Source organism: Diachasma alloeum, unplaced genomic scaffold (genome assembly GCF_001412515.2).
Source record: "Diachasma alloeum isolate Michigan unplaced genomic scaffold, Dall2.0 Dall_scaffold_00186, whole genome shotgun sequence".
Classification (NCBI taxonomy): Eukaryota; Metazoa; Arthropoda; class Insecta; order Hymenoptera; family Braconidae; genus Diachasma; species Diachasma alloeum.
The window spans coordinates 786,065-812,863 of NW_021680352.1; the positions used below are offsets into that span (position 1 = coordinate 786,065).

General features: G+C 38.2%; 2 protein-coding genes across 3 annotated transcripts in view; both read right to left on the reverse strand.

The window, feature by feature from the left end:
* Window positions 1-9,240, reverse strand: part of LOC107048328 (beta-1,4-N-acetylgalactosaminyltransferase bre-4) — a 26,164-nt gene extending 16,924 nt beyond the window's left edge. The window contains exon 1 of the mRNA XM_015271466.1: window positions 9,013-9,240. The gene's annotated coding sequence lies outside the window, so the exon portion shown is untranslated. The remainder of the gene's footprint in view (window positions 1-9,012) is intronic.
* A 10,640-nt stretch (window positions 9,241-19,880) lies between these two features.
* Window positions 19,881-26,132, reverse strand: LOC107048228 (venom metalloproteinase 3). Of its 2 annotated transcripts, XM_015271305.1 has the most exons (12): window positions 25,746-26,131; window positions 25,599-25,663; window positions 25,480-25,540; window positions 24,623-24,828; window positions 24,017-24,103; window positions 23,358-23,538; window positions 23,059-23,294; window positions 21,960-22,111; window positions 21,817-21,872; window positions 21,281-21,407; window positions 20,811-20,951; window positions 19,881-20,217 (listed from the first exon to the last, which is right to left on the reverse strand). In XM_015271305.1, the coding sequence occupies exons 1-12, from the start codon at window positions 25,750-25,752 to the stop codon at window positions 19,941-19,943; spliced, it is 1,596 nt and encodes a 531-aa protein (XP_015126791.1). In that variant the 5' UTR covers window positions 25,753-26,131; the 3' UTR covers window positions 19,881-19,940. The 2 variants fall into 2 exon arrangements, with proteins under 2 accessions (XP_015126791.1, XP_015126790.1); XM_015271304.1 differs by having other exon boundaries at window positions 25,599-26,132.
* Window positions 26,133-26,799: the final 667 nt, after the last annotated feature.

The following is a 26,799-nucleotide window of genomic DNA, read 5'->3' on the forward strand; positions in this document are numbered from 1 at the left end:
GGGGGGGAGGATCGCGGAGAAGTCTGCATACCTCTCCAGAGGAACAATGGAACGTCGCAAAATTCCGACGGCAAGTTTATCTCCTCCACGAGAGGGTGAGAATGCAAGTTTACGGGACGAATTAATTTAGGAGAATGGCCAAGTTTCAGGTTTTTGCTTTTTCCCTGGGGAGTGCCAGACGAGGAGTTGCAGATGGAGAGAACTAATGTCTTAAATAAGACATATTCATGCCTTTTTCAAGACTGATTATGTCTCTTTTTCTTTGTTTGTTTTTGACCTTTTCTTTTGAAATTATCATGTCTCATTTATTTATTCAAATTAGAGCTGAAAATGAAGATATCGAATTTATTAAACTTTGTATACTCACGGATGTTTTATAAATATTGAGAATGACTTGAAGAGAATTAAGAGAATGAAGAGGGAAACATCAGTGAATAATTTTTAATCTTCGATTAATTATTTTTTTTTTACTTTTTAAAATTATCGGGTTAAAATCTGTAGTTGTTGAAAAATTAGGGGAGGGTTATGAATTGATTTCCTAGAAAAAAGATTTCACCAGAAATTGGCAAAAAAATATTTTTAAATTTGTGCATTTAAATTTGCTACCGTTTCCGTGCAGTTGAAAAATTTGAAATTCCATTGAATTCTTAATAAAACTTTAAATTTCATCATTATTCTTCATGCCAGTCTCCGAAAAATGCGCCAAGTAGCATGAAATATATGGTATTAAGAACTATTTAAATCGAGACCACTAATAGATACCACCTCAGACCGATAAGAGCCTCGTGTATTGAGACAACAGTGCATTCACACGAATTCACGATTTCGATCGGAGATAGCCACTGTCAAATCGATAATAATCACCATTTGTGTATTACCGTCCTCCGGTATTTGAGGCACGCCTCAGAGATCTCGTTTCCCTCCAGAATATCCACTAGCGCGTACGATCCTTCCACTCGATTTATCGTAGGAGTCCATAGCAACTGGGAAATTGCTTCTGTCTTCATACAGCATAATAATAAATTAACACTATCCTTCCGAAAGGTCATTTTGCACATCATTTTATACAATCGTATATTATTTATCGTTTTATGTTGCTTTGTTCAGTCGCATCGTATTTTTTCATTCACCGAGAATGTGTTTTTTGGAAATTATTTTATAAATCAAAGCAACAATTATTAAATCGACATCGATAGAATTTTTTAACGTATGAGTTCAATGAATTTAGAACTTTTTTTAATTATCGTGCAAAAACCCATTTTTGAAAAAAAAACTGAAATTTAAAAAATTGATATCTCTCTACATTACAAAAATCCAAATCGACTTCTGGTGATGAAAATGTGGTGCTTGAAATTAAGACTCCCAAATTAAGGGCCGCAAGGGTCAACATATGGGTCATGAGGGCCAAAATAAGGGTCATGAGGGTTAGATAAGGGTGAAGAGGGTCAAAATAAGGGTCACAAGGGTTTGATTAGGCGTCACAAGGGAGAGATTAAGTATCCACAAGGGTCTATAAGGGTCAGATAGGGGTAACAAGGATCTAAATAAGAGTCATAAGGGTTAGAGTAAGGATCCAAATAAAGTTCATCAAAATGGGTTGATACAACCCAAAAAATCCAAAATTAAACTTAAACGATTACAAAGTTTTGCTTGCACTCGGAATCAAAAACGTTGAAAATCCACTCGTAATAACAAATTCATTGCAATTTCATGATCACTAGAACATCAAAGCGAATGCTAAGGGTAATAATAGTGGAGGCTCTCAAGTGAGGAACACAGGAAGAAGCGAGATGGTACAATTGCTTTGTCCTGAACTCGAAAATGTTCGCGAGAGGCATGAGCCAAGGCAGATTGGATTAACTCATACACCCTAGATGCGATGCACACGTTTTAGGGTACGAAGAGTTACCGTGGAAACAATTCTCGAGACAGGAGGGGGATCCAATATCCGAGAAACAAGTTTGGTACAACTCGAAACGCGACGGTATTATGTTGCTTCAAGTCATGCCGGAGAAACCAATTACATCAATCATGAGGAATAGGAGAGGATTATAGTGATGCGAATGGGGATTATTTCCCTTATGCATTCGCGCAACAGTGGAAAAACTAGTGTCTGAAGTTCAGACACTTTTGGTCTTTTGAAAACATTTGTTATCACTACATTTGAGGCGTCGTTAGTGTCTCAAGGTGAGACATTGAGACATGCATTGTTCATATTCTGAGTGTTAATATGCTATCCAACAATATCCTGTGGCGTCGCAAAATNAAAAAAAAAAAAAAAAAAAAAAAAAAAAAAAAAAAAAAAAAAAAAAAAAAAAAAAAAAAAAAAAAAAAAAAAAAAAAAAAAAAAAAAAAAAACTTGCTTCGGCGAGCGCTATCCTGTTGAGGTGTTTTTAGTGTCTCAGGGTGAGACATTGAGACATGCATTGTTAATATTCTGCGTGTTAGAATGCTATTCAACAATATCCTCTGACTTCACAACATGTGGAACACTTGAAAAAAAAAAAAAAAAAAACTTGCTTCGGCGAGTATTAGCCTTTCAAGGGTCAAGGAATACCTTTCCCCCGAGTGTCCAGCACTATTTTTATCACAATGTCGTCACATTACGTCATGACAAGTGACGGAAAGGAATTTCTGTGATAAAAAATAATGATGGAAAGTATTTTCCTCAGAATGATATTCAAGGTTTTTACGCCCTTCTGATCTTGCGATGATACAATGTTTGAATTCATTTGACATCTCCCCAGTCATCACCCTCCTGACCCCCTCAATAAATTCAGAACTTCAATAAATTGGAAGAAAATGGATAAGTCACCAAGAACGTCTTGAGATTCCATGTCTTAATGGGATTGATGTCTGGTTGTAGTGCCGCCGTCATAAATGACTAGTGGCTGAATAGGCTTCAAGTGTCTCGAATTGAGGCAGAAAAAATGTCTTGAACATGGTGACACGTGTCTCAAGGTATTATGAAAATGTCTTGACCATGAAACTCCTTGTTTTTAGACGAAAAAAATGTCTTATTGCATCATAAAATTGGCTGATAAGACACGTTCTCTCCATCATAAATACTATGCTCGTGTCTAACGCCGTAACTCAAAAACATGATAATTATGATGAGGAAAGAATAATTAGGGGAAACATCAAAATTTTATTCTCTACACTGTTGAAAATTTTCGTCAACAATTAAATTCAAATGAAGTTCATTTAATCCAGACAAACAATCTCGCCGAATGAGCCCTGAAGCTTTCAAGCAATCGTGACATGAAAAAGCAGATAAAAGAATGCGTTATGAATGCAGAGAGCGTGAATAACGTGAGACAATTCTCCAGAGCGGGGGAACAATCCCCCTGGCATGGGAAAATAAAAAATAAAAAAATCTATGGGGATCATAAATATTCTTCGACGCCTCGACGCTGTTCTTCCACCCCGTTCCCCCATCCGAAGGGCTTAGAATAGAAATTCATTGCGATGCACACGTCAAACATCGCGAGTCGGAAATTTAACAACGAGTGCACTGTTTCACTTGAGAATAGCCAATGCAAGACGTGAGAAATCCTAGTCTTTTCGGATGACTGTGGCGCGGTATTCGCTAGAGCTCGATGCAACTGGGAACAAGTTATGCAGATTGCGTGCGTGAGTATCATCTAGAGTCCTGATGGTCGGTTCCCAGAGTCCATGACTCGAAGGGATATCCTCGGGAAATTGTGTCGTTAGGGTGAGAGGGGATCCACGAGTGTCTTTAGCGAGGGATATCAGGGGAATTCATATACACGGGGATATTAATCGCTTGTTTTTTCTATTTTAGGTTATTATTTATATCAAATTATGTTCAAGTTAGAAGTAAATCTTTGCGGATTGGTCTTCTGCTTCTGAATGGATGCAATGTGTTTGTCAAATCGAAAATTGAGGGTCGCAAGGGTCGTGAGGGTCAGCATAAGGGTCAAAATGAGGGTCATGAGAGCCAAAATAAGAGTCACGAGGGTCAGAATAAGGGTTATGTGGTTCAGATTGGGGGTCGCAAGATCAAGGGTCACAATAAGGGTTTAAATAAGGGCCACCAGACTCAGATTAAGGGTCACGAGGGGTAAAGTGAGGGTAATAAGGGCCAGATTGAAGGTCACAAGGGTCAGAATAAGAATCATGAGGGTCACACAAGTTTTAACCATATGAAATAAATAATGAATTTATTTTAAAAAATTGTCACGTGTTAATGAATTTGTTAACAAGTAATGAATTAAAAATTTCGATTTCACTGCAGTTCAATATTTTCATCTGCTTAATCGCCGATTTTATTCACAATGACATTGAAAGGAAACATTCTCGTCGGCTCATTACCTTTTCTGAATTGTCCCCAATTTGAAAAAAAAAAACCAGAATTACGATATTAATTCGTATCGTTTCCACCGGCTAATTCAGGGCCTCCTGAAGCGTGGGTTGACTCCCCGGATATTTTCGTCCGTTAAATAACTTTAATAATCATATTTCCGGGCTCCCCAAGGCTTTGTTATCTTCGAACAACTCTCAATTCCGGTATAATTCCAATATCCATGTCGTATTGTTGTACAGGCCGACCCCAACTACACATACCCATTCGTTTTTTTCGTGACTTTTGGACTGAGGGATTTCATCAATAGTTCACGAGGGCTTCATCGAATCAATTCCCAATGCTCAGCTATTTCGACTGCGATATTTTTCCATTGTATCGTCGATCCATTCAACTCCCATCAATCTTCTTTCTAGTTTCACTTCAATGAATTTTCGATGAAGTAAAGTTATCGAACTGTGAAGAATTGCTTTCATCCTCGTGGAAATTGATATGTGATGATGAGTGGGGAAATAGAGAAATATATTTGATGTTTCTCAGAATGAACAAAAATTTCAAGGAAAAATAAAGAAAAATTCATGTCGGAGGCGAAATACTGGCATCAAGGACACGTTTTCAAAACAAAGAAGTTAGTTCTGAAAATTCTACACTCAAGAACATGTTTGTAAACATTGAGAGAATAAATAGCCACATGAACATGAAGTATTTCGACTGAAAAAATGTTTGTAAACATTCAGTGTGAAAACTCGTGTCTTCGAGACGTCTTAATATCCGTCTCATGTGTCTTACATGTCTTAAATAATCAATTAATTGTATCTTAAATTCTCATAATCACTGTTTATTAAAAATAAAAGGAGAAATGATGTTGCATTTGGACTACTCGTCAGCCCCTCAGACGTCGGAAAATCTTTAGTCGCGAGGTCAACATATTTTCTCTCCCCCCCTCCGCTCACAACATTTTTTTTCTTTCAATTTTCCTCCTCAAGATCCGGTGAACCATGCAATGCCCCCTCCGGGCATGCCACTTAAACAGCCACTCTAATTCCCAACAACTACGTACATACCACATATAACGAGAGAGAGAGAGAGACTGCAGGGACTAGGGCTCTTCCTTCATCCCTATCTCAGGGTAAAAATGAGAAGGAACTTTAGAAGCCGACTTCCGGTGGTGTGGAAAATTACGAGCTTTTTGCATTCACGATGGCTCACCTCCCAGAGCCCTCCCTCCTCCCCGACAATTTCCCTCGCCTCCCGTATTCCTTACGTCCGACACTTGTTTTCTTCACTTTTTTTTTTGTTCAGCTCAACTTGCTGTTACTCCCTGCCATTTTCATGGAGGCACTATCATTTTTCTGCACCGCAGGGTGCTGTAAGCCAAAGTAGGTGTGCACAGGTGCAACCATGACGATGCCACGAGAGTTTCCAACTTGGTAATAAATAATAGCAGGTGGGAGTGTGAAATACTGGCGGGGGAGGGAGAGAGGGAGGGAAAAGACCTTCGTATCCAGGCTTCGAAGCTGGATCTTTTCGTTTCGCTTCACAATCGATACAAGAATAATTCAGTTGGTTTTTTTATTCTCGTTTGAGTTGAGACGACAATGGGAGTTGTTAACGAACGTTGTTTATTCCGCAATGTATTCTACTATTTCATGGTTCAACTATTTGTCTCAATGACAAACAGCAACCCCATGAAGCTGTTGCAGGTATTCATTCTTCTGTTAACATCGATCGAAATGATCAACCAATCAATGGGGAGACGAAGAGAGAGTTAACAATCGTAACAATCATCTGTTGTAGACTAACTTTATGATAGAGGACGCGGGGCGATCTTCGTATCCAGGTTTCAGCGCTATCTTTCCTTTTCACTTCGGGATTAACAGAAAATTATTCAGCCACCCTTATACTCTCGTTTCAATAGAGAATCTCCTACTTTGATCAACAACGCGCCCCAAATAGCAAATGGTGTATCTGTACATCAATGTAACCAAACTGTCCTCGACAGCTCAACTTATCAACAGAGAAATCATCTCTTCTGTCAAGTTGATTGTCCATCGGAATCCAAGTCGTCTAGGTGATATTTCTTCTCACAAGTTCTTAGACTATTTTTCTCTGTCCACAGATTCTATAAACTCATTAAAACAGGAGGTTTTAATATGGAAAATGATTAAGATTTTGTGGTGAAGTTGTTGTTGGATTGATAATTAAAAAAGACCTGTTCAGAATTTCTAACCGAACGAAGTGAGATTAGAATCAAGCTGAAAACCACTTTTCCGCACTCGTATCGAAATATCCTATTGTGGATCTAGTAATGTAATCTACTATTTCATGGTTCAACAATCTCGTTCTCAGTCTCAATGACAAACAGCGACCCCTTGAAGCTGTTGCAAGTATTCATTCTTCTGTTAACATCGATCGAAATGATCGACCAATGGGGAGACGAATAAAGAGTTAACAATCAAAACAATCATCTGTTGTAGACCAACTTTATGACAGAGGACGCGGGGCGATCTTCGTATCCAGGTTTCAGCGCTCTGTCTTTCCTTTTCACTTCGCGATTAACAGAAAATGATTCAGCCACCCGTATACTCTCGTTTCAATAGAGAATCTCCTACTTTGATCAACAACGCACCCCAAATAGCACATGGTGTATCTGAACATCAATGTAACCAAACAGTCCTCCACAGCTCAACTTATCAACAGAGAAATCATCTCTTCTGTCAAGTTGATTGTCCACCTGAATCCAAATCGTCTACGTGATATTTTCACCCACAATTTCTCAGACTATTTTCCCCTACCCAGATATTCTATCAACACATTTCCTCAATTCCCAACAATTGTTGCAAGTATTCATTCTCCTGTTAACATAAATTGGCCAACGGGAAGACGAGTAGAAAGTTAACAATCAGAACATCCATCAGCAAAAAAAAATCATCCACTCATTAGAATGCGCAAATTCAGATAATATCGAGAAGCGATTCACCTCGGCGAACATCCACCTACATGGGTAGGTGGTACCACATAACAGATGCATGAAAGGGTCATTCAGTCATTAGAAAATCCATTGAATTGCTAATGCCCGACTTCAACGATATGCGGATATGTCACGCCCCACCGATCCAGTTATTTTTCATCGCTTTGTAGCAAATCGACGCATTAACATGTGAAAAGAAAACACCAAGAGCCCAGCCAAGGCCGATTGTCCCCGGCCTCGTGACAGCGATCATCATCATTTGGCTCCAATATCACCGATATAACGACCCTCATCGTTCACCATTGGAGATGGTTGCGATCACAAATGCTCCGGGTCTTTTTTGCGAAGCTCAAACGAATGAAAAAAAAAAAAATTGGCGGATTTCTCTCTTTATTTCTCCGACTCTCTCTCTCTCTCTCTCTGTTTGTTGAGTTTTAATTGCGCCCATTGTATAATTGTCCGAGCGAAAAACCCATGTACATATCGATTTTTTATCGATTGGGTTTCCCCAGGGAACTTGCCATTATTCCCGCAGTCTCTCGCACTGAATATTTCCTGCATTTGAGTGCCACACGATGTAACATGAGAGAGAGAATTCTGGGTTTCATTTCGAGAGTAGCAGCTCCACAAATAGCAACAAAAATTATCTACTGTAATTAATGAGCAATTTTGATAAATCGTTCATTAGACCGAATGGACTGTTTATTCGAGCCTAATGGGAAATTCATTTAGATTTAATGAATTATTGATTTTGGGTTCTTGGAAGGTTTTTATTGAGATGGATGTGGGTTTCAGATGGAGAATTTAGCTTGATTCAAATGGGGGTGTTGAAAAAATTCATTCGTTGGAAACTCGTTGAAAATTTTCAAGTTTTCGTATTAAAAATGTTGTGCGATTTCATTGCGATTTTTGAATGATATTCTCGGAAATAATTTTCTCGTGTTCGAAGACATATCGTCGCTAATGGCATTAATTCCCCGCATTAATTTCATATAATTAAAAGAGTTTCATTAAATTAAATATGAGTTTCAAACGAAGAATTTCACTCAATTCAAATTCTGTTGCAAAATTTCCAATTACGACCGAAAAAAATTGAAGGAAGTTGTGCGAATTGAAATGAAAATGATTGAAAATGACTAAATTTTCATTTCTCCAATAATTTTCGCATCGCGAATATTTTGAAATTCCCCTGATCTCAAAATTCCTTTCCGATTTCCACTGAAATTAAATCCCTGCCCCAATTCCGCAAGTCCCCAATACTCAAAAAAAAATTTCCTCATGTTCAAGGACATATCCTCAGTAATAGAATAAATTCGCCCGTACAAATACATCAATTCCTTCATCGATCCATTCTTCTGCGTTACGCAATTCACCTTCCTCATTGCCTCTGAGCCGTTTCGCTTTCATTTTCTACTTATTCTCTCGTCTCCCTGTCCGCCCGACAGCCGCGAAAACAAGTAGAATCGCCCCGCTGATCAGACCAGATGTTTCGAGTGCAAACTCCCTCGGAAAAACAAGGAATTTTAAATTTTCTGATTTTCTTCCTGAAAATGAAAAAGTCACTCGATCTCGCACGTGACATTTTCATTTCAATGAAAAACAAGTCGAGTTTCGCGTGTTCTTCAGCTTCTCGAGAGGTCAATTCGAGGAATTACTCTGAATACCGCGACTGCAGAGAGATTAAAGGAAAAAAAAATATTAATTTCAATCGACATACCGTAATCCGCAGGAAATAAACCGGTTCAGCCTTCAGTTCTCCATAAACTCTTTCCCCTTGGCAAGAGTACGCGAAAAAACACGAGAGCAAGTCCTATTCAAGAAATCCCCCTCCCCCCCACAAAATACCACAACAAATAAAGCTCCACTAATTATAGCCCCCACAAGTAGTTTGTGGTGCACGCGAGACAGTTTATTTAGTACCGATCAACAGAGAAGACACGCTTCTCACCGGTATCACCGAGACGACTGGCCGTTTTGACAGACGGAACCTGACCGCGCATTTCGTTGCTCCCACCACTGCGCACACACACAACTTGGTGTTTTTATCTTGTGCGCGCGCCATTCAATGGCAGAAGGAGCAGCTGAGACTGCCACAACTGCGCGGGATGAGGCCACTGTGTTTACCAGAATCTACCTTGGATACCTCTGTGGAGTTGTGAGTGCGGGGAGGGCCGTCATTTGGCGTGAATTTTGACCCCTGATTTAATGTGAGTCACCTCGTGGGGCTGGTGAATAGCGCGAGTTGCTATGGGTAATGACCCATTTCTCGAATACCGGCACGTGGGGTCGAGCTTCCGGTTGGGAGCGTTTTATTCTTGAGGCGAAGCATGAATAATTTTTTTTTTGTGTGAAAAAAAAAATTATTTAAAGGGTTTATTACGGCAGAGACTGGTTGAGGGTCAAATTTCATTGAGGGCTAAGTGGGAGAGACGAGGGGAGCGATCATTTCGCAAGTCTCCCGTTTGACCCTCTTCACCCCTCCCCTTGTCACTCCCATTTGATCCTTTTGACCCCTGTCCTTGTCTCTCCCATTTCACCATCTTGACCCGTCTCCCTGTCACTCCCATTTGACCCTTGAGAAAATTTTTTTTCATCTCTATTACTCAACAAAATAATCGAGGGTCAAACGGTCGTGAGGGCTAAATGGGAGAGACAAGTGGAGGGTCAAATTTCCTTAAGGGTTAAACAGGAGAGACGAAGCGAGTAATCAGGGGGGTCAAATGGGAGAGACGTGTGGAGTGATAATTTCGCTCGTCTCTCCCGATTGGCTCTCTAGACCCTGTCGCTCCCATTTGACCCCTTGATTTCATTTTTCAAATAGAAAACTTTCAAAAAATCGGATGAAAATTCCTGAAGTCTATTTTCCGAGAGAGATTCATAATAAAATAATGAATCACTCTACTCGTCCCTCCCACTTGACCCCTGTCGCTCCCATGTGACCCTCAAGAACTTCAAATTTTTCGTCAAATTAATCGCAAAAATTTCGCAGGAAAAAACGTTATTTCCTCTCCGCTTTTTCGATTTCTCACTTTCAGCTTCGTTAATAGGATTGTCAGGTTTATCTAGTCTCCGAAAAAAGAGAGGAGGCGTTACCCGCAGTGGTATACTCAGTGGAGGAGCCGTGCAAAAACTGATAAGGAAAATATATTCCCACTCGTGCTGGTGAACCTCACCTCTCGCTTCCTCTTTTACCGTTCATCTAGCACTCTCTGGCGCCATTGGGCTCACAGACATACAAGTACAGGCTGTATGGGTCTCCTTTTGTGTACATGCTGACTCGGTACCTTGGAGACTGGCCAATTTGAACTCAGCTGTATTTGAAAATAAGGGGATGACTATCGGTTTCCATGTAAACACACGGATATTCGGATTTACCAATCGGTGATTTTTTTAGAATATCACAGAAGGCGACAATTGTTCCAAGAAATTTTGTTGAATTATGGAAATGGAATGAAATTGTCTTCCTGAAAAATTGATGAATAAGCCCGTGTTTTTGGGCTCATGGGATCCTTAATATGACCCTTGCGACCTTCATTTGGATCCTTAATCGGAACCTCATTATGACCCTTGTGACTTATTTAGACCCTTATTATGACCCTTGCAAACCTTATTTGGGGCCTTGTGACCTTGAATCATGTGACCCTCAATCCTACCTCTGTGACCCTCGTTTGGATCGTTAATCTGAACCTCATTATAACCCTTTTTATCCTTATTTTGACCCTGGTGACCCTTAGTTTCTGGCCCTTGCTTTTTGACCCACATGTCCCTTATTTGGACCCTTACTTTGACCCTTGTGACTTATTTAGGCCCTTATTCTGGCCCTTGTGACCCTTATTTGGGCCCTTAATCTGACCCTTGTAAACTTCAATCATGTGACCCTTAACCTGACCCTTGTGACCCTTAATTTCGGAGTCTTAATTTTGAGGACCAAATTTTCATCGCCAGAAGTCGATTTAGATTTTTATAATAAAAAAAAGAGAATTAAAAACGGAGAATATTTTCCAGCCCTTCCTCTCACTAACATCGATCGAATGGTTTTCAAACCGAGAATTTGGCTCGTAAATACAGAAGAATAGGCCTGATTCAGGTATGAAGTCATTACAATACGAAATGAGGAATATTTTCATCTCTATTCATTCCCACGGAATTTTCAATATTTTTGGATGTATATTTCCAGACTTCTTCATATTTAATCTCAATTCCTTATCGAATGCAAAGCCATCCTGAGTTGGTTATCTCGGCTGACGTCAGAATATCTTGATGTTTAACATGAAATATCCCGTTACGAAACTGAATTGAGAGACGGGGAAATTGGAAATCCGCGAGAGGAATAGATTGACAACCCTGGGATGACGGCCTTTGAGAGGTTTTCTGCTAATCTGATATTCGATACAACGTATTTCTGGGTTGTGCTGACGCTTTACGAATCGATGACAAAACCCGTTTAATTTTCAACGAATTAAACTTTACATTTAATTTTTTTGGTTACTCAATAACATTTTTTTCTAATTTCTATTCATCAATTTTTTTTTAATTTGGAATTACTAAAGTTACATTAATTTCAATAAAAATGTTTGCGTTATGTGAAATTAATGAATACTTCATTCATTTTTTCATCGATTCTAGATTAGAATCAACTGAAGGATTTATTTAAAGTAGCTGTAGCCTTACGGTAAATTCAAAGATTATTGAAAACTGCAAGAAAACTCGATTAGATTCGGAATTCTAATTTTTTTCTCAATTTAATTATCGTTTTGGTTTTTCAAAGAAGAAATGTTTGAAAATCAGGATTTAACCCAGTGTCTTATGTGAAAATCAACATTTCCATTCTAATCGAAGATTAAAATCTTATTTTTTTTCATTAGACGTGAAAACAAGAATTTTTTTGACACATAAAAAATAATCCACTTTTTTGCAAACAAGTTTTTTTATTTATTTATAAGAGGGAGATGTTTGAAAAAATATCAGTATGTTGCAAAATTTAATTTAGATAATACTGACTGGGTATGAATTTTTTTAAATTTTTTCCATGCAATTTAGTTGAAAAATTAAAAAATTGAACATATCCTAAAAGTACAGGGTAGCCCAGCCAAAGAGTAGAGCTACTTTAATTCGAATAAAGAAACACAGCAGTTTGATAAATTCGTTTTAGTTATTTTAGCCGAAGATTTTTTAATATTATTTCCGTTAATGTAAAAAATATGCGAGAGAATAATTTCTGAGGAATGCTCGACTGGTGGTTTCGCCAGACTGAGCACATAGCCTTTTGAGGGATAGTTTCTGGTGGCTGGTGCTAAATCAAAATGTGAAGGGGGAACACGCATACACGGAGGGCATATCGCTTCTCGGGTATTCATTCGACCCCTCGAGACGCTCGTTACACGGCGCTTGGCTAGTGGGGCATGCGGAAAATGCGCAAGAATGGAGAAGGAGAAACTGCCACCATTGGGTGGCTGGTGGAGCTGTTGGAGAGAGACGAGGCGGTGAGCTGCCACACCTGAAGCAGCCCTTCCACCCTGGAGACGAGGTGCAAATGTATTTTCGAGTATTTATGACGCCAGACACCGGATATTGATGTTTTTTTCTATCGAAGCTCTCGTATCTTTTATATCTGGAGAGTCATTAATTCAGAGTGATGGGGAGATAGTTGTGAACATGGAAATGATTTATAGAGAAATTGTGGGAATAAGTAGCACCTGGATGATTTGGATTCCGATGGACAATCAACTTGACAGAAGAGATGATTTCTCTGTTGATAAGTTGAACTGTCGAGGACTGTTTGGTTACATTGATGTTCAGATACACCATGTGCTATTTGGGGTGCGTTGTTGATCAAAGCAGGAGATTCTCTATTGAAACGAGAGTATAAGGGTGGCTGAATAATTTTCTGTTAATCCCGAAGTGAAAAGGAAAGATAGAGCACTGAAACCTGGATACGAAGATCGCCCCGCGTCCTCTATCATAAAGTTGGTCTACAACAGATGATTGTTTTGATTGTTAACTCTTTATTCGTCTCCCCATTGGTCGATCATTTCGATCGATGTTAACAGAAGAATGAATACTTGCAACAGCTTCAAGGGGTCGCTGTTTGTCATTGAGACTGAGAAAGAGATTGTTGAACCATGAAATAGTAGATTACATTACTAGGTCCAAAATAGGATATTTCGATACGAGTGGGGAAAAGTGGTTTTCAGCTTGATTCTAATCTCAGTTCGTTCGGTTAGAAATTCTGAACAGGTCTTTTTTAATTATCAATCCAACAACAACTTCACCACAAAATCTTAATCATTTTCCACTATTAAAATCTCCTGTTTTAATGAGTTTATAGAATCTGTGGACAGAGGAAAATAGTCTAAGAACTTGTGGGAAGAAATATCACCTAGACGACTTGGATTCCGATGGACAATCAACTTGACAGAAGAGATGATTTCTCTGTTGATAAGTTGAGCTGTCGAGGACTGTTTGGTTACATTGATGTTCAGATGCACCATGTGCTATTTGGGGTGCGTTGTTGATCAAAGCAGGAGATTCTCTATTGAAACGAGAGTATAAGGGTGGCTGAATAATTTTCTGTTAATCCCGAAGTGAAAAGGAAAGATCACTGAAACCTGGATACGAAGATCGCCCCGCGTCCTCTGTCATAAAGTTGGTCTACAACAGATGATTGTTTTGATTGTTAACTCTTTATTCGTCTCCCCATTGATCATTTCGATCGATGCTAACAGAAGAATAAATACTTGCAACAGCTTCATGCAAAACAGTCCCCCATTCCCTGATCATCACCATCCATTCTCTATGGTAATTAATGGAGGCGCGTACAGAGATAATAACGCATCGGGGAATTCTCCCTGGGCGTTGTCACCCATCCTCACAGCAGCGATCCATAATCCTAGGTGATTCTCGCAACCTCTTCGATTCCACCCACTCCCAGCTAGAATGACCGATTGCATGCACTTCGCTAATGGCAATATACATTTCCTCATCCTATCGAGTGTCCTTGAGCTTTCATTTTTCACTCCCTCTCGTTATCTCTGATCTTCATTTCATTATACCATCTATTTTTATCTGAAACATCGATCCGCGGACATGGCGAAAGGCAAATTGCTCGTGACCAGCTGGAAAAACTACCGGTAATTGCGCAATTACCCCAGTGCACGAGGACGGAAAGAATATTTCTGACCTTTTACCCAGATATTCGTAATAACTTTAGGGAAATTGCGTGATGTGATCTAGGTGAAAAACGATTCACTGCATTATTATTGCCTTTTTCTGTGGAGATAGCCATCAGTATATTTGACAGTTGAAAAAATTATTGGATAGCAAACATCAGTTAAATAATATGTTCTGCATGTGTTTATTTATAATAAAAATTGAGTGTCCAAGCGGTGAAACGGTTTTCGAGGAATATCTCCTAATGTAAGGGAGATGGCGAAATTTTTGTAATGACCTTTTTCGTAGCTCTCAATTCGCTCTATAAAAAAGGTTATAACAAAAATTTCGCTGTCTGCCTTAGGTTCTGCGATATTTATGGAAAACTGACCAGTAGTCAAAATCACGTTGAAGCGTTACAGTCAATGGATTTCTGATGAAATTCTGAGTATAAAAACATCTCTTACGATTACAAAGTGTTCCTCAACCCATTTACAAAAGTCTTATGTTCAACTAAAAATATTGAAAAAAAAATTGAACGAAAAATAAATGGAATCGTCACGTGACGACAGATTTTCATCTACACTGAAGAAACGAAGTGCGATTAAATTATCACGATAACTGTTAATAATTCTTGATCACGAGAGTTAAAATAAAAAATAATGGCAATTGAATGGGCAAAGAGAATAAACTACGAAATGGGTAAATTTTGTTGGATTTAAATCCGCTCTAACCAGGCGAGAATCGTTTTAGCGTTTATTAACGCATTTGCCGTTAGCCTCTGCTGCGGAGATTAAAAGCACGAATGGCCGGTGCATTTAGGTCGGCCTGAATGTGCCATTGTTTCATGGCATGATCCGTCGCTTATTGTCACGGCTGTTTCACTCTGAATTCATCTCCGGGGAAAATTTAATAGAATCCAATTGATGGGTTGTATTTTTGAATTGCGACATGCGTTAGAGATTCATCGAATTGAAGAGGTGAGAGATAAATTTTGGAAAATTTTGAGATCGAATGATTGGGGGAGTAATAAAACTCGTTTGGGCCATGTTCAGGTCAACAGCAACAAAAAATGACAAAAATCACTGATCAAATTACAATATGTTTTGGATGCTTAAGGCATGACCCTCGTATGCCACCTATAATACTTATCCTGATCCTTGTGACCCTTATTTAGACCCTTGTGACCCTTAATCTGGCCCTCATGGCCCTTACTTTGATCATCATGATCCTTGTGTCCCTTAATCTGGCCCTCATGACCCTTACACTGACGATCATGACCCTTATAGCCGTTATTTTAACCATCATGACCCTTGATGTGATCCTTGTGACCCTTATTTACACCCTTGTGACCCTTAATCTTGCCCTTATGGCCCTTATTCTGACCATTATGACCCTTGTAGCCCTTATTCTGACCATCATGACCCTTGATCTGATCCTTGTAACCCTTAATCTGGCCCTCATGACTCTTACTTTGACCATTATGACCCTTGTGACTTTTATTTACACCCTTGTGACCCTCAATCTGGCCCTTATGGCCCTTATTCGGTCCATTGTGACCCTTGTAGCCCTTATTCAGACCATCATGACCCTTAATCTGTTCCTTGTGACCCTTATTGAGACCCTTAATCTGGCCCTCATGACCCTTATTTTACCCCTGTGACCCTTAATTCTGAAGTCTTAATTTCAAATACTAAATTTTCACCACAAGTAACTTTAGATTTTTATAATCTAGAGAGACATCATTAAATTCGTTGAAATTTGAATTGCAGTATAAAAATCTGGAATTCTCATCAAGAATCGAAAATAAAAAATAACTGATTAATGAACCTGAACATGGCCGGAAGGTGTTTTATTAACTTGAAAACAGATGATCGCGAACGTGAATTTCACTGGGATTATGGGAACAGTTGCGGTTGATTCTTATTTCATATTGTGGGATGATCCGAATTGATTCATTTGACTAATGGAGGTGAGCAGTTTTACATTGGCTGTTGTGAGGCAGATGTTTTATTCATGAAGCTATTCTCAACTTCTGCGGAATACCTTGCTATGTACACGTGGGCCTGTATTTTTCAGTTTATTGCGTAATATACTCACCATGAAGTCGTTAAAGTGGTTCGGGAGAGGCGGCTATATTACCTCGGTCAAGTGTCATGCAGGTGTCGAAGGCTCCGAAGGAATTCAATATTTTTCTTTAAAATAATTTTTTGTTAGGATGACTGGTGGTATTTTTTTCTTTCAAATTTTTTTTTACAAACGATCCATTCAATTTCATAAATTTTTTCACGAATACAAACTTTGATAAACTCTATTCGCTGAAATCAATCGAAAATCAGTTTTTCATACAGACTCAAAAGAATTGATATTTAAAAAAAAAAATGGAATTAATTATGGCTCAAAAAAAAAATCAATACCCTTTTGTTCCCAATGCTCTGAGGCCCTCCAATTGGCGGATAATTGCATGAATAACGGCAATTTTTTGTAATTTACAATGAGAAACTCTCTTCCAAATTTTGCTCCTAAAAATCTATGAACAATAAATTTCCCCAAAAGTCGATTCCCCGCGAGATGAATGAAGTTTTCGAAAGTTAAAATAATTTTCATGTTTCATTCATAACGCGGAAGTGTTCGGGGAATACTGATGTAATCCGGAAAGTTATCCAAACACTGCTCATGCATGAAAATTCGATTCCGTGAAAGAAAAAAACACAAATTTTCCGCAGATTCAAGATAATTTCCTTTCGTTATCCGCAACGCGGAAATTTCCGCGAAAAAATTGGGCTGCGAAATGCGATCCGCGTGACGTCGATTCCGCCTAAGTGCTTCTACATTTTCCTCGCTCGATTCGTTCGGAATAATTAATGCCTAATTATCATTGAATCCAATCACGACACCTGGATGACCTCAGCGAGTTCATCGATTGCATTCGTACCATCAAAACGCGGGAAACTGATGACTAAACGTGCAATTACCAGATGAGAGGATTTCATTGCCAGTATCATCCGCGATGAGGGTTGCCCGCGACTATTCAATCTTGAAGATTATGTTGATAGTTTGCCCACGCAGAGTAGACGAGGTCACGCACTCGCGATTCACCGCGATGATTTCCCGAGTGAATCATCAATTCTTTCGCGAATGTCATGAGGGAATTTTTGCCGAGTGTCTTATTCACTTCGCGAAATGTTCAAGACTCCGAGCGTTCGCTATTGATGAATTGTAATTCAATTATTCCGGAGAGATACCGCGGTTATCACAGGATAAAACAGTTTTTTAATGAGTCAACACTTGAGGGCACATTTTCCATCCCCGCTGATCAGTCTTCACTTTCCGAGTCATCGCTGGCCGCATGCGTGTTGGAAATGATTTTTCGCGATCGCGGGGTGACACTTGTGAGATTACATTTCAAAGGACACTCGAGATAACGGTCAGCACAGGACATTTTGGCACGAGGAGGTAGCGTTACGAACTGGGGGGTCGCGATCGCTAGGAGATTTGCGCACTTCGCGTGTCGGTTTGGCGTAGCTTGCTCCTTGCTCCTGTTGATGATGCTGATCCCGAGCAGGTGAGGGATGTTGGGACATGCGACCGCCATCTCGCGGATCGCGGGAGAATCGCGGTTTTCTCACGGCGTTGCCGCTTTATCGCCGAGTGGTTTAGAATTTTCCGGTTTGATCGAGGATCGTGAAGTGAGGAAACCGCGAGAAAAATTGGGGTATGGCTGGACTAGACAAAAACTCTGTACCGTTCGGTGGTCTCGGTGGTTAAATCGTTGGTTCGGCTTGACAAAAAGATATCCTGATTTTGGCGTTTTTTGTATGAAAAAATATTTTTTACCTAGAAATACAAAATTGGGGTCTAGGAGTCTCCCCTGGTTCAAAACCATCTTTCGAGGCATCAGCACGCCATTTCTCGAGCCTAGAAACTGACTTAGACTTATCACAAGTCTATGCACAGTCAGGGATATGCACAGTCGTGGAAGGTTCCATGACTAATCGTCACAAAAACATTTCATCACGACGATTCATCACAAAAGAAAATCATCACAAAACAAATTCAACACAAAACAAATTCATCACAAAACAAATTCAACACGAATAAATAAAAACGCACGATATCAAAATATTTTATCATCTCATCAAATTTATTTAAACCAATTTATAAGACACTACATTATGAAATTGGTTCATTTCCATTAATAACATCATCAACCTAATCATCATCACTAATTGGTTTATCGAAACCACAGAATACAACAATACCTTACAATTTGATATTGCGATTGCACGCAGATAATCAAGAATATTAGTGAATATTAGTGTACGAAACTAATGTTCAATCGGTCCTGTGTTGAATTTCCATGTGATGAATTCAGTAGCGAAGCGGTAAACCGAGTTAAGTCGTTTTTTACTATTGGCTAGTTTTTGACGAATATCTCGGAATCTAAAAGAGATAGAAAGATTCTTGTCATGACCTTTTTTGTAGAGCCAATAGAGCGTAATAAAAAAAGTCGTGAGAAAAATTTTGCTATCTCTCTTAGATTCCGAGATATTCAGCAAAAACTGGCTAATAGTCAAAATCGACTTAACTCGGTTTACCGCTTCACTACTGAATTGTTTGTTGTGATGAATTTCCATGTGATGAAATGCCTGCTGTGATGAATTGATGTGATGTGATGAAATGTCAATGTGAAATTTAGTCCTGTTACGTCGTGGAAGGATCTACGGAGCCCCCCCGGATGGTTCGTGAACCGTCCCGCAATCTCGTGAGGGGCAAGGACAGAATAATGCTCGTATCGAATATGACGGTATAGAATATTGGAGACGCGTTGACCACACTGAGAAAAAAATTTATTCCTTCCAAGAAAATGTTATTGGTGATATCTTTTTCATACTCTTAGTAGAAGAAAATATCTCTTTTGGAACGTATTTCTCCAGGCCAGTCATTTCCAGGTGCTCCGAACTCAGTTCCAAGCGTGAGAATTATGGTGATCTATAAGAATATTCTTCTGCATATGACCTCGAAGAAACTCCAATAATAATTATTAACATTTGGAATTATTCCAATTTTCTTTACCTGAGAAAATCGCCAATTTGTAAAATCCGGAAGATATCGGAGAACATTTTGTCAAGGTCATATGTAGCATAATAATCAGATTGTTCAACATCACTGTAATTTTTGAGGATAGACTTGGACTCTCTGAAAATGACTGTCCTGGAAAAATTCGTTCTGAAAAAATATTATCTTCTGACGAGAATATCAATCCTTGGCAGGAATAATTTTTTCTCTCAGTGCAAACTTCGAAACAACAATTCGTTTGTGGCTCGCGCCACATTTTTTCCCGGTACTTCATTCATTTTTTTTTCAATGGTCGGCCATACGGCATGATGAGAGCCAGTAATTTTTCCATCAAAGTAAACACTTGGAGAGGGCAAATCGAATTGTTTTCAGTGATTTATTTACATTGTTACAATATATACAATTGCCTTCGTATTCTCAAAATTTTGGTGGTCTGATGCATCTTCCGTTGAGGCACATCTTTCCACCACCACATTCTGTGCCATCAGCAGCAGCAATGTCCAATTTCGTGCAGTACTCATTGCGCTCTGGGTTTATGCAGCTTAGCCTTGTGCAGATACCAGCGTTTATCTCGCAGGCCTTGGTCCCCTCCAATTTCTCGCACTGCTTGTCAGCGTTCATGAATCTTCCTGGGAGGTATCTCGGCAGGGGCGCTCTGTGGTTTGGCTTGTTGTAGAGACAAGTGGGATTCGTACTGTGGAAACAAACTCATTGATAAATATTTCATCGCAGCATTGAGATTTTGTTAAAGTAGCTCGATCCTTCGGCCGGGCTGCGCTGTTTTTTTCGATATTTTCAGATTTTTAATTTTTCAACTGAATTGCATGGAAAAAATTTGAGAAAATTCATACCCAGTCAGTATTATCTAAATTAAATTTCGCAAAATATTGATATTTTTTCAAACATTTCACTCTCATAAATAAATAATAAAACTTGTTTGCAAAACTGGATTATTTTTTATGAGGTGTTATGGGGTGTCAAAAAAATTCTTGTTTTCACATCTAATGAAAAAAAAATCAGATTTTAATCTTTGATTAGAATGGAAATGTTGATTTTTACGTGTTTGCAAAACGGTGAATTATTTTTTATGAGGTGACAAAAAAATTCTTGACTGATTTGACCCTGATTTTTAAACATTTCTTCTTTAAAAAACCAAAACGATAATTAAATTGAGGAAAAAAAATTAGAATTCCGAATCTAATCGAGTTTTCTGCAATTTTTTTTGGAGTTTTCAATAATATTTGAATTTACCGTAAGGTTAGAGCTACTTTAAGAGTTTGATCTTACTCGAGGAATTCTTGAATGTCATTCACACTGCACTTGGACCATTCGGCCGAGTTCTCGGTGACACGTCGAGAACCGGCCATTATGTGTCCATCTTGGGAGGGGCAGTCTTTGTGGTTAATTCCATCGTGCAGAGCACCAAATCTGAAATTGAGTTATTGATCAGTGATGAAAAGGATTCAAGTCCACTTGAATCTTTGCTGAGTTTTCGAGGATTATCTCCGAAACTAAGGGAGATAGACAAATTTTTGTAATGACCTTTCTTGCTGAGCGATTTGAGAGCTACAAAAAAGGTGGTGATGAAAATTTTGCTATCTGCCTTAGATTCCGAGATATTCAGTGAAAACTGATCGACAGTCAAAATTAACTCGAAGCTTTTTCGAGGTAATATAGACAGCATCATTATTTCGTTTTATTTATACAAAAAATATAATTCAGTTAAACAATATAATGTGAAACGATAAATGACGTACGAATGACCGAGCTCGTGAGTAGCCGTGTGAATTCCATCGAATGCGGCTGAATCAGTGATAATCGCAACGTTAAACTGCTCTTGGTAGTAATCGTTTCTGTGGCAAGCTCCTCCAACCAATGCTACCCCTGAAGTGACGAACGAGTGACGATTTAATTCGCAAAAATGAGAATGGAAAATAATAATTTGTTTAGGTCAACAATTGAGTAGCGAAGTGGTCAAACGGTTCAAGTCGATTTTCGCTATTGGCCAGTTTTCAATGAATATCTCGAGATCTAAGGGAGACAGCAAAATTTTTCTCATAACCTTTTTAGTAGCACTCAATTCGCTCTATAAAAAAGGTTATTATGAAAATTTCGCTATCTCCCTTAAATTCGGGAATATTCCTGGAAAACTCAACTGAAGACTAAATTGACTTTAACCGTTTGACCACTTCGCTACTGAAGTGTCCGAATGGCCAAGTGGATTTTAATTTGTTTAGGCGATAAATTCATTCAAACTGATTTTTCAACCGTATTTCATACTCTGCACTCTTACCCAGGGTTCCTGAGTCACACTTTTTCTCCCCGGCGTAGAACGAACACAATTCGCGCCTGAAAAAATCGTCGAATCAAGGTTTTTCCAATATTTTTAATGAGTAAATTCACGAATTTTTATGGAGAATTCTAGAACTATCTTACGATGTCATCGTTACGATTACGTCGTAGGCGTCCAGTGGAATGTCTTCTTTACGCGCGTACCAGTAGGGGCCGCTTGCGCGTACGGCTTCACTTCCTTTCGTTACGTTTTCACTGTATTCATTGGCGGTCATGTAGTCCAGTACTTCATCGTCCTAAATCGTATGCATTTATTGAGAGTGGGAATGGGCGATGGTTGTGGATTAATCGAAAAAAACATCGATGTTTTTCATTCCATTTTTCTGACGGCCGATTAATCGATTTTCAATTTTATTTCCAACCATCGATATTTTTGAATAAGTAAAATTTTTTTTTTGTCGAATAATTATATTTGCTGAGAATTAAAAAAATGGTAATTTATCGGCAATTAGAAGCAATTCTTTTTGGTAAGTGGATAAGTCCAATCGGTTATTGTTTTTTTAAATTTAAATTTACAAATTTTTTAAATATCAATTTTTCAGTTTTTTTGCATTTCAATTTTTAACAATTAATGCAACTAACGTCCAGCCACGGAAAATATTAAATATATTTTTTTCAATAAAAATGAGAAGAAAAAATTATGAAAAACAATTTTTTTTTGCTTTTTTTTCCAATCGGTTATTGTTTTTTTAAATTTAAATTTACAAATTTTTTAAATATCAATTTTTCAGTTTTTTTGCATTTCAATTTTTAACAATTATTGCAACTAACGTCCAGCCACGGAAAATATTAAATATATTTTTTTCAATAAAAATGAGAAAAAAAATTATGAAAAACAATTTTTTTTTGCTGTGTAATGAGAAAAAACATGGATTCTTCAATATTGAAAGAATTTCCGACCTACATTGATCAAGGTTTAAATACACTCATCTAAATGAAAAAATAGTAAAATAATTGATAACCTAAATTTCCACTTGATGATGAATTAATATTTAAAATAAGAAACTATAAATTTTCTATTAAATTCAAATAATCGTCAATCTTCCCAACTCAATTACTGATGAATGAAAAATTCGATATTTGGCTATTTAAACTGATGATTGCTTCAGTAATTAAATTCAAGAGTGATATCAATTAATTGGCTGCTTAATAATTTACCATTAATTATTATTTATGCACTCACCTCAGTCAAAACGATACCCGCTATGTTCAGCCGGAACTTTGGATTCTCAAAGTATCTGTATTTCAGATCCACACTGTTCCAGAATGCAACTATGTATGCAGTTGCGTACCAAAAATCTTTGCCCAGTTTTTTGTAGAGATCGTGAGTGACGACGATTAGAAGCTCAGGGTATACGATGTCGGGTCTTTCCGGTGTTTTAGTTGCCGATAATTTTGGGTAATCGACACTTGCCATTACTGAAACGCCGATAAATCATGAGTACGAGCCCGCTTGAATTGGGAAATATTCGCAGAACCTACGTAATTCAGAATATTTTTGATCGACCGCAGGGGGTGCTTTCTTGTAGACAATGTGATAATGATGATCGTCTTGCTCGGACTCGGGAATATCGTCCACTGATCTGCGCTGCCTCTTGACCTCCTCGACGAGACGTTCGGGAATTGGCGTGATTACCAAATTTTCAGATGCTATTGTTCCAATCTTAGTGGCACAGACCAAGAACATCAGTGAATAGTGCAGTTTGATGATTTTACGGACAAAAAAATTTAATTGTAGAACCTATCGAATTCGTTGGAAAATTCTATTGAATTTCTATTGAACTGTTCGATTAGTTTTTGGCCGATTCTAGTGAAATGTTCAATAGAAAATATATGAAAAGAATAAGTTATATAGAAAAATCGAATTCTGTTGACTTTTTCTATTGAACATGTCTATAGAAGCAGCCAAAAATTAATAGAAAGTTGAATAGAAATTCAATAGAATTTTCTAATGAATTCGATAGGTTTTTCTATTAAATTTTTTCGTGCGTGTTACGAGGGTGATTCAACACGGAGAGGAATTGTTTAGAAAAATTCTGTGGCGATTCGTACAATTTCAATTCCGACTCGCACTTTTTATTGAAATTCCACTTCGCTCGCGGTTTCCGCTCAATGTAATATTCATTTTCTATTTTACTTACCATTGCCCGACTGTTATCGTCTCTCTGACGGACCACGAGTGCCGCTGACTTTTTCAAGTCTTCGTATGCCTGAAGCTTCTCCATTACCTGTAAAGACACCGTCAACATGACCAAGTCTGCACTGTTAGAAAATTACTCTTAAAATTACATGGAAATCTATGTAAATTTACATGGAATTTCCTTATTCTGACCCTCATGACCTCTATTCTGACCCTCGTGACCCTTAATCTGACCTGTGATAATTTACATGGAATTTCCATTGATCTTGTTAAAATTTTATTTCTCAGGTTCACACGACAACGCAAATTACTGAAAATCATGAAAATTCAACTTTTCTTCCGAATTTTCAATCTGTTACTTAATTTTCGCGATAGGTTTGAAACTCCAAATTGTCATTAACAATTCAATGATCATTCATAACGAAAATCTTAATTTTACTGAATTTCCAAGATGAATCCGGAATTCCACGATCAATTTAGTGTAAAATTGAATTTAATTTCAGAATATTGAAGATTCAAATGCATCTGTTACCCAAATTTCAAACAAATTCTAACAGTGTATTCGGAAAATACCGAATAGGGAAATGACCTAGAGAAATGAGCTTACGTCGGAGTACTCTGTTAAATCAGGGCCAGAGTCCCCTGATTTTAGTAGGTAAACTGGAGTGTCGTAGCCAACGAGAATTCCCTCCGTCGGCTGTAGCCACAGTTCAATGTCTGACCCGAAAGCCCTCAGGTAGATTCCAGTGCTACCGTCCGCCGACCTCTTCTCCACTCGCGGCCAGTGGATTGAGGTGATTTCATAATCGACAACTGCAATGATTTCAGTTGTGATGCCCAATTGAATCACGAATGAGTGATATCACGTATGAAAAAATTCTATAGGATTTGCTATAGGATTTCCTATAGGATTTGCTATCGAGTTTGCTATAGGATTTGCTATATGATTTTCTATAGGGTTTGCTGTAGGAATTGCTATAGGAATTGCTATCGCGATTGCTGTACGATTTCCTATAGGATTTCCAAATAGGACTTGCTATAGAGTTTGCTATAGGACATACTATAGGATTTGATGTAGGATTTCCTATAGGATTTGCTATAGGATCTGCTATACGATATCCTATAGGACCTGCTATAGCATATCCTATAGGATTTACCGTAGAATTTCCTATAGGATTTGCTATAGGAATTGCTGTAGGATTTCCTATAGGATATCCTATAGGATTTGCTGTAGAATTTCCTACAGGATTTGCTACATGAATTGCTGTAGTATTTCCTAGGGAATTTGCTGTAGGACCTGCTATAGGATATCCTATAGGATTTGCTGTAGAATTTGCTATAGGAAATCCTATAGCCAATCCTATAGGAAATGTTCCAATTCTCCATAGGATTTCCTATAGAAAATCCTGCAGGATATTGTCATACGTGATAAATTTTTTGAGCAATTGACTCTGAATTTTTTACCATCGTCGCCCATCGTCTTGAAGGCCTGCATTCTTTCGCTGGGAGTCATTTGCTCATGTATCTAAAATTAATCAGTCATTAGGCATTTCTAATGTTTCCATAGTCATTAATACACTCACCCTCTGCAGTGGCACAGCACTCGCTGCGCAAAGTACAGCAAATCCCCAGAACAGCATCGTAATTCCTACGAATAGTGTCATCATGAGGAGACGAAACTCTTGTGATTGTATTTTCATTATATTAGCGCAGAAGAGATTAGTGCTCACCTCGCATTTCCGATTATTCACTTCCTTCCTCGAGAAATGGCAAACGAATGTATCGAGAAACTGTCTTCAGTTCCTTTTAAATGCAATCTGCCCTTGGCAATCTATTGATACTCTGATAAAGACACTTGATCGCATAACTTTACGTCAGTCAGCCTCGTGAATTTCATTCAATAAGATCCAAGGTCAATTGTTTGTTGTGATAAATTATCACTTACGATATTTATGACTTGCCAAAATTACAGGATCATTCGCCGCTTTGCGGTTCGATTATTTCACTTCATTTGCGATACGACTTAAATATTTATTCAGCATGTGGAGGAAGGCTTGGAATTATTCTCACATCGCGGAAGGTTTTTACAATTTTCCATGAATGGAATCGACTGACCGTTACTCGCTCTAATAATTGATTAATCAGTTCGGCATCGATCAAAATATGTATTCTTCATTGCTCTCATCCCTGAAGTATTATTGCTTAACAAAATGGTGAATGTGAAATGTTCTCATGAATGGATCACACAAAGGAAGAAACTGAAAATTCGGATCAAATCATTTGATTCATATTCATCGCGACACTGTGAGCATTCACAGGTCAATCGCACCCAGTGAATTCGCCTCATAGACCGGGTAGTTTCAATTTGAAGTCACGCATGCCTCGTATTGATGACATGGACACACATAGGAAAATCTAAACGTAAATTAATAGAATAATAACCCGAAAAAACCGTTTCATAGAATAATTGACCCGAAAAATCAAATATTTTATTGATTTCCAGATCATTTGAACAGAAAATCAATGGGATTTTCGATTTTTCACACGATAAAAATTTCCGTAATTTGGCACGGAAAAATTACAACGAAAATTTTGAATAGTGTAAGTGTAAATAACGTTTAACAAACCGCAATTTACGCTTGGCAAAACGTAATTTACATTTAGGTTTCTCTGTGTGCACACAGCCTTAATCTTCTCACACTAAGACCCCATATAAATCAATGAGTTGTGCTTAATGTACGATTATCCTTCAAACTGTCGACTTACACGAATCACAAGTGTATT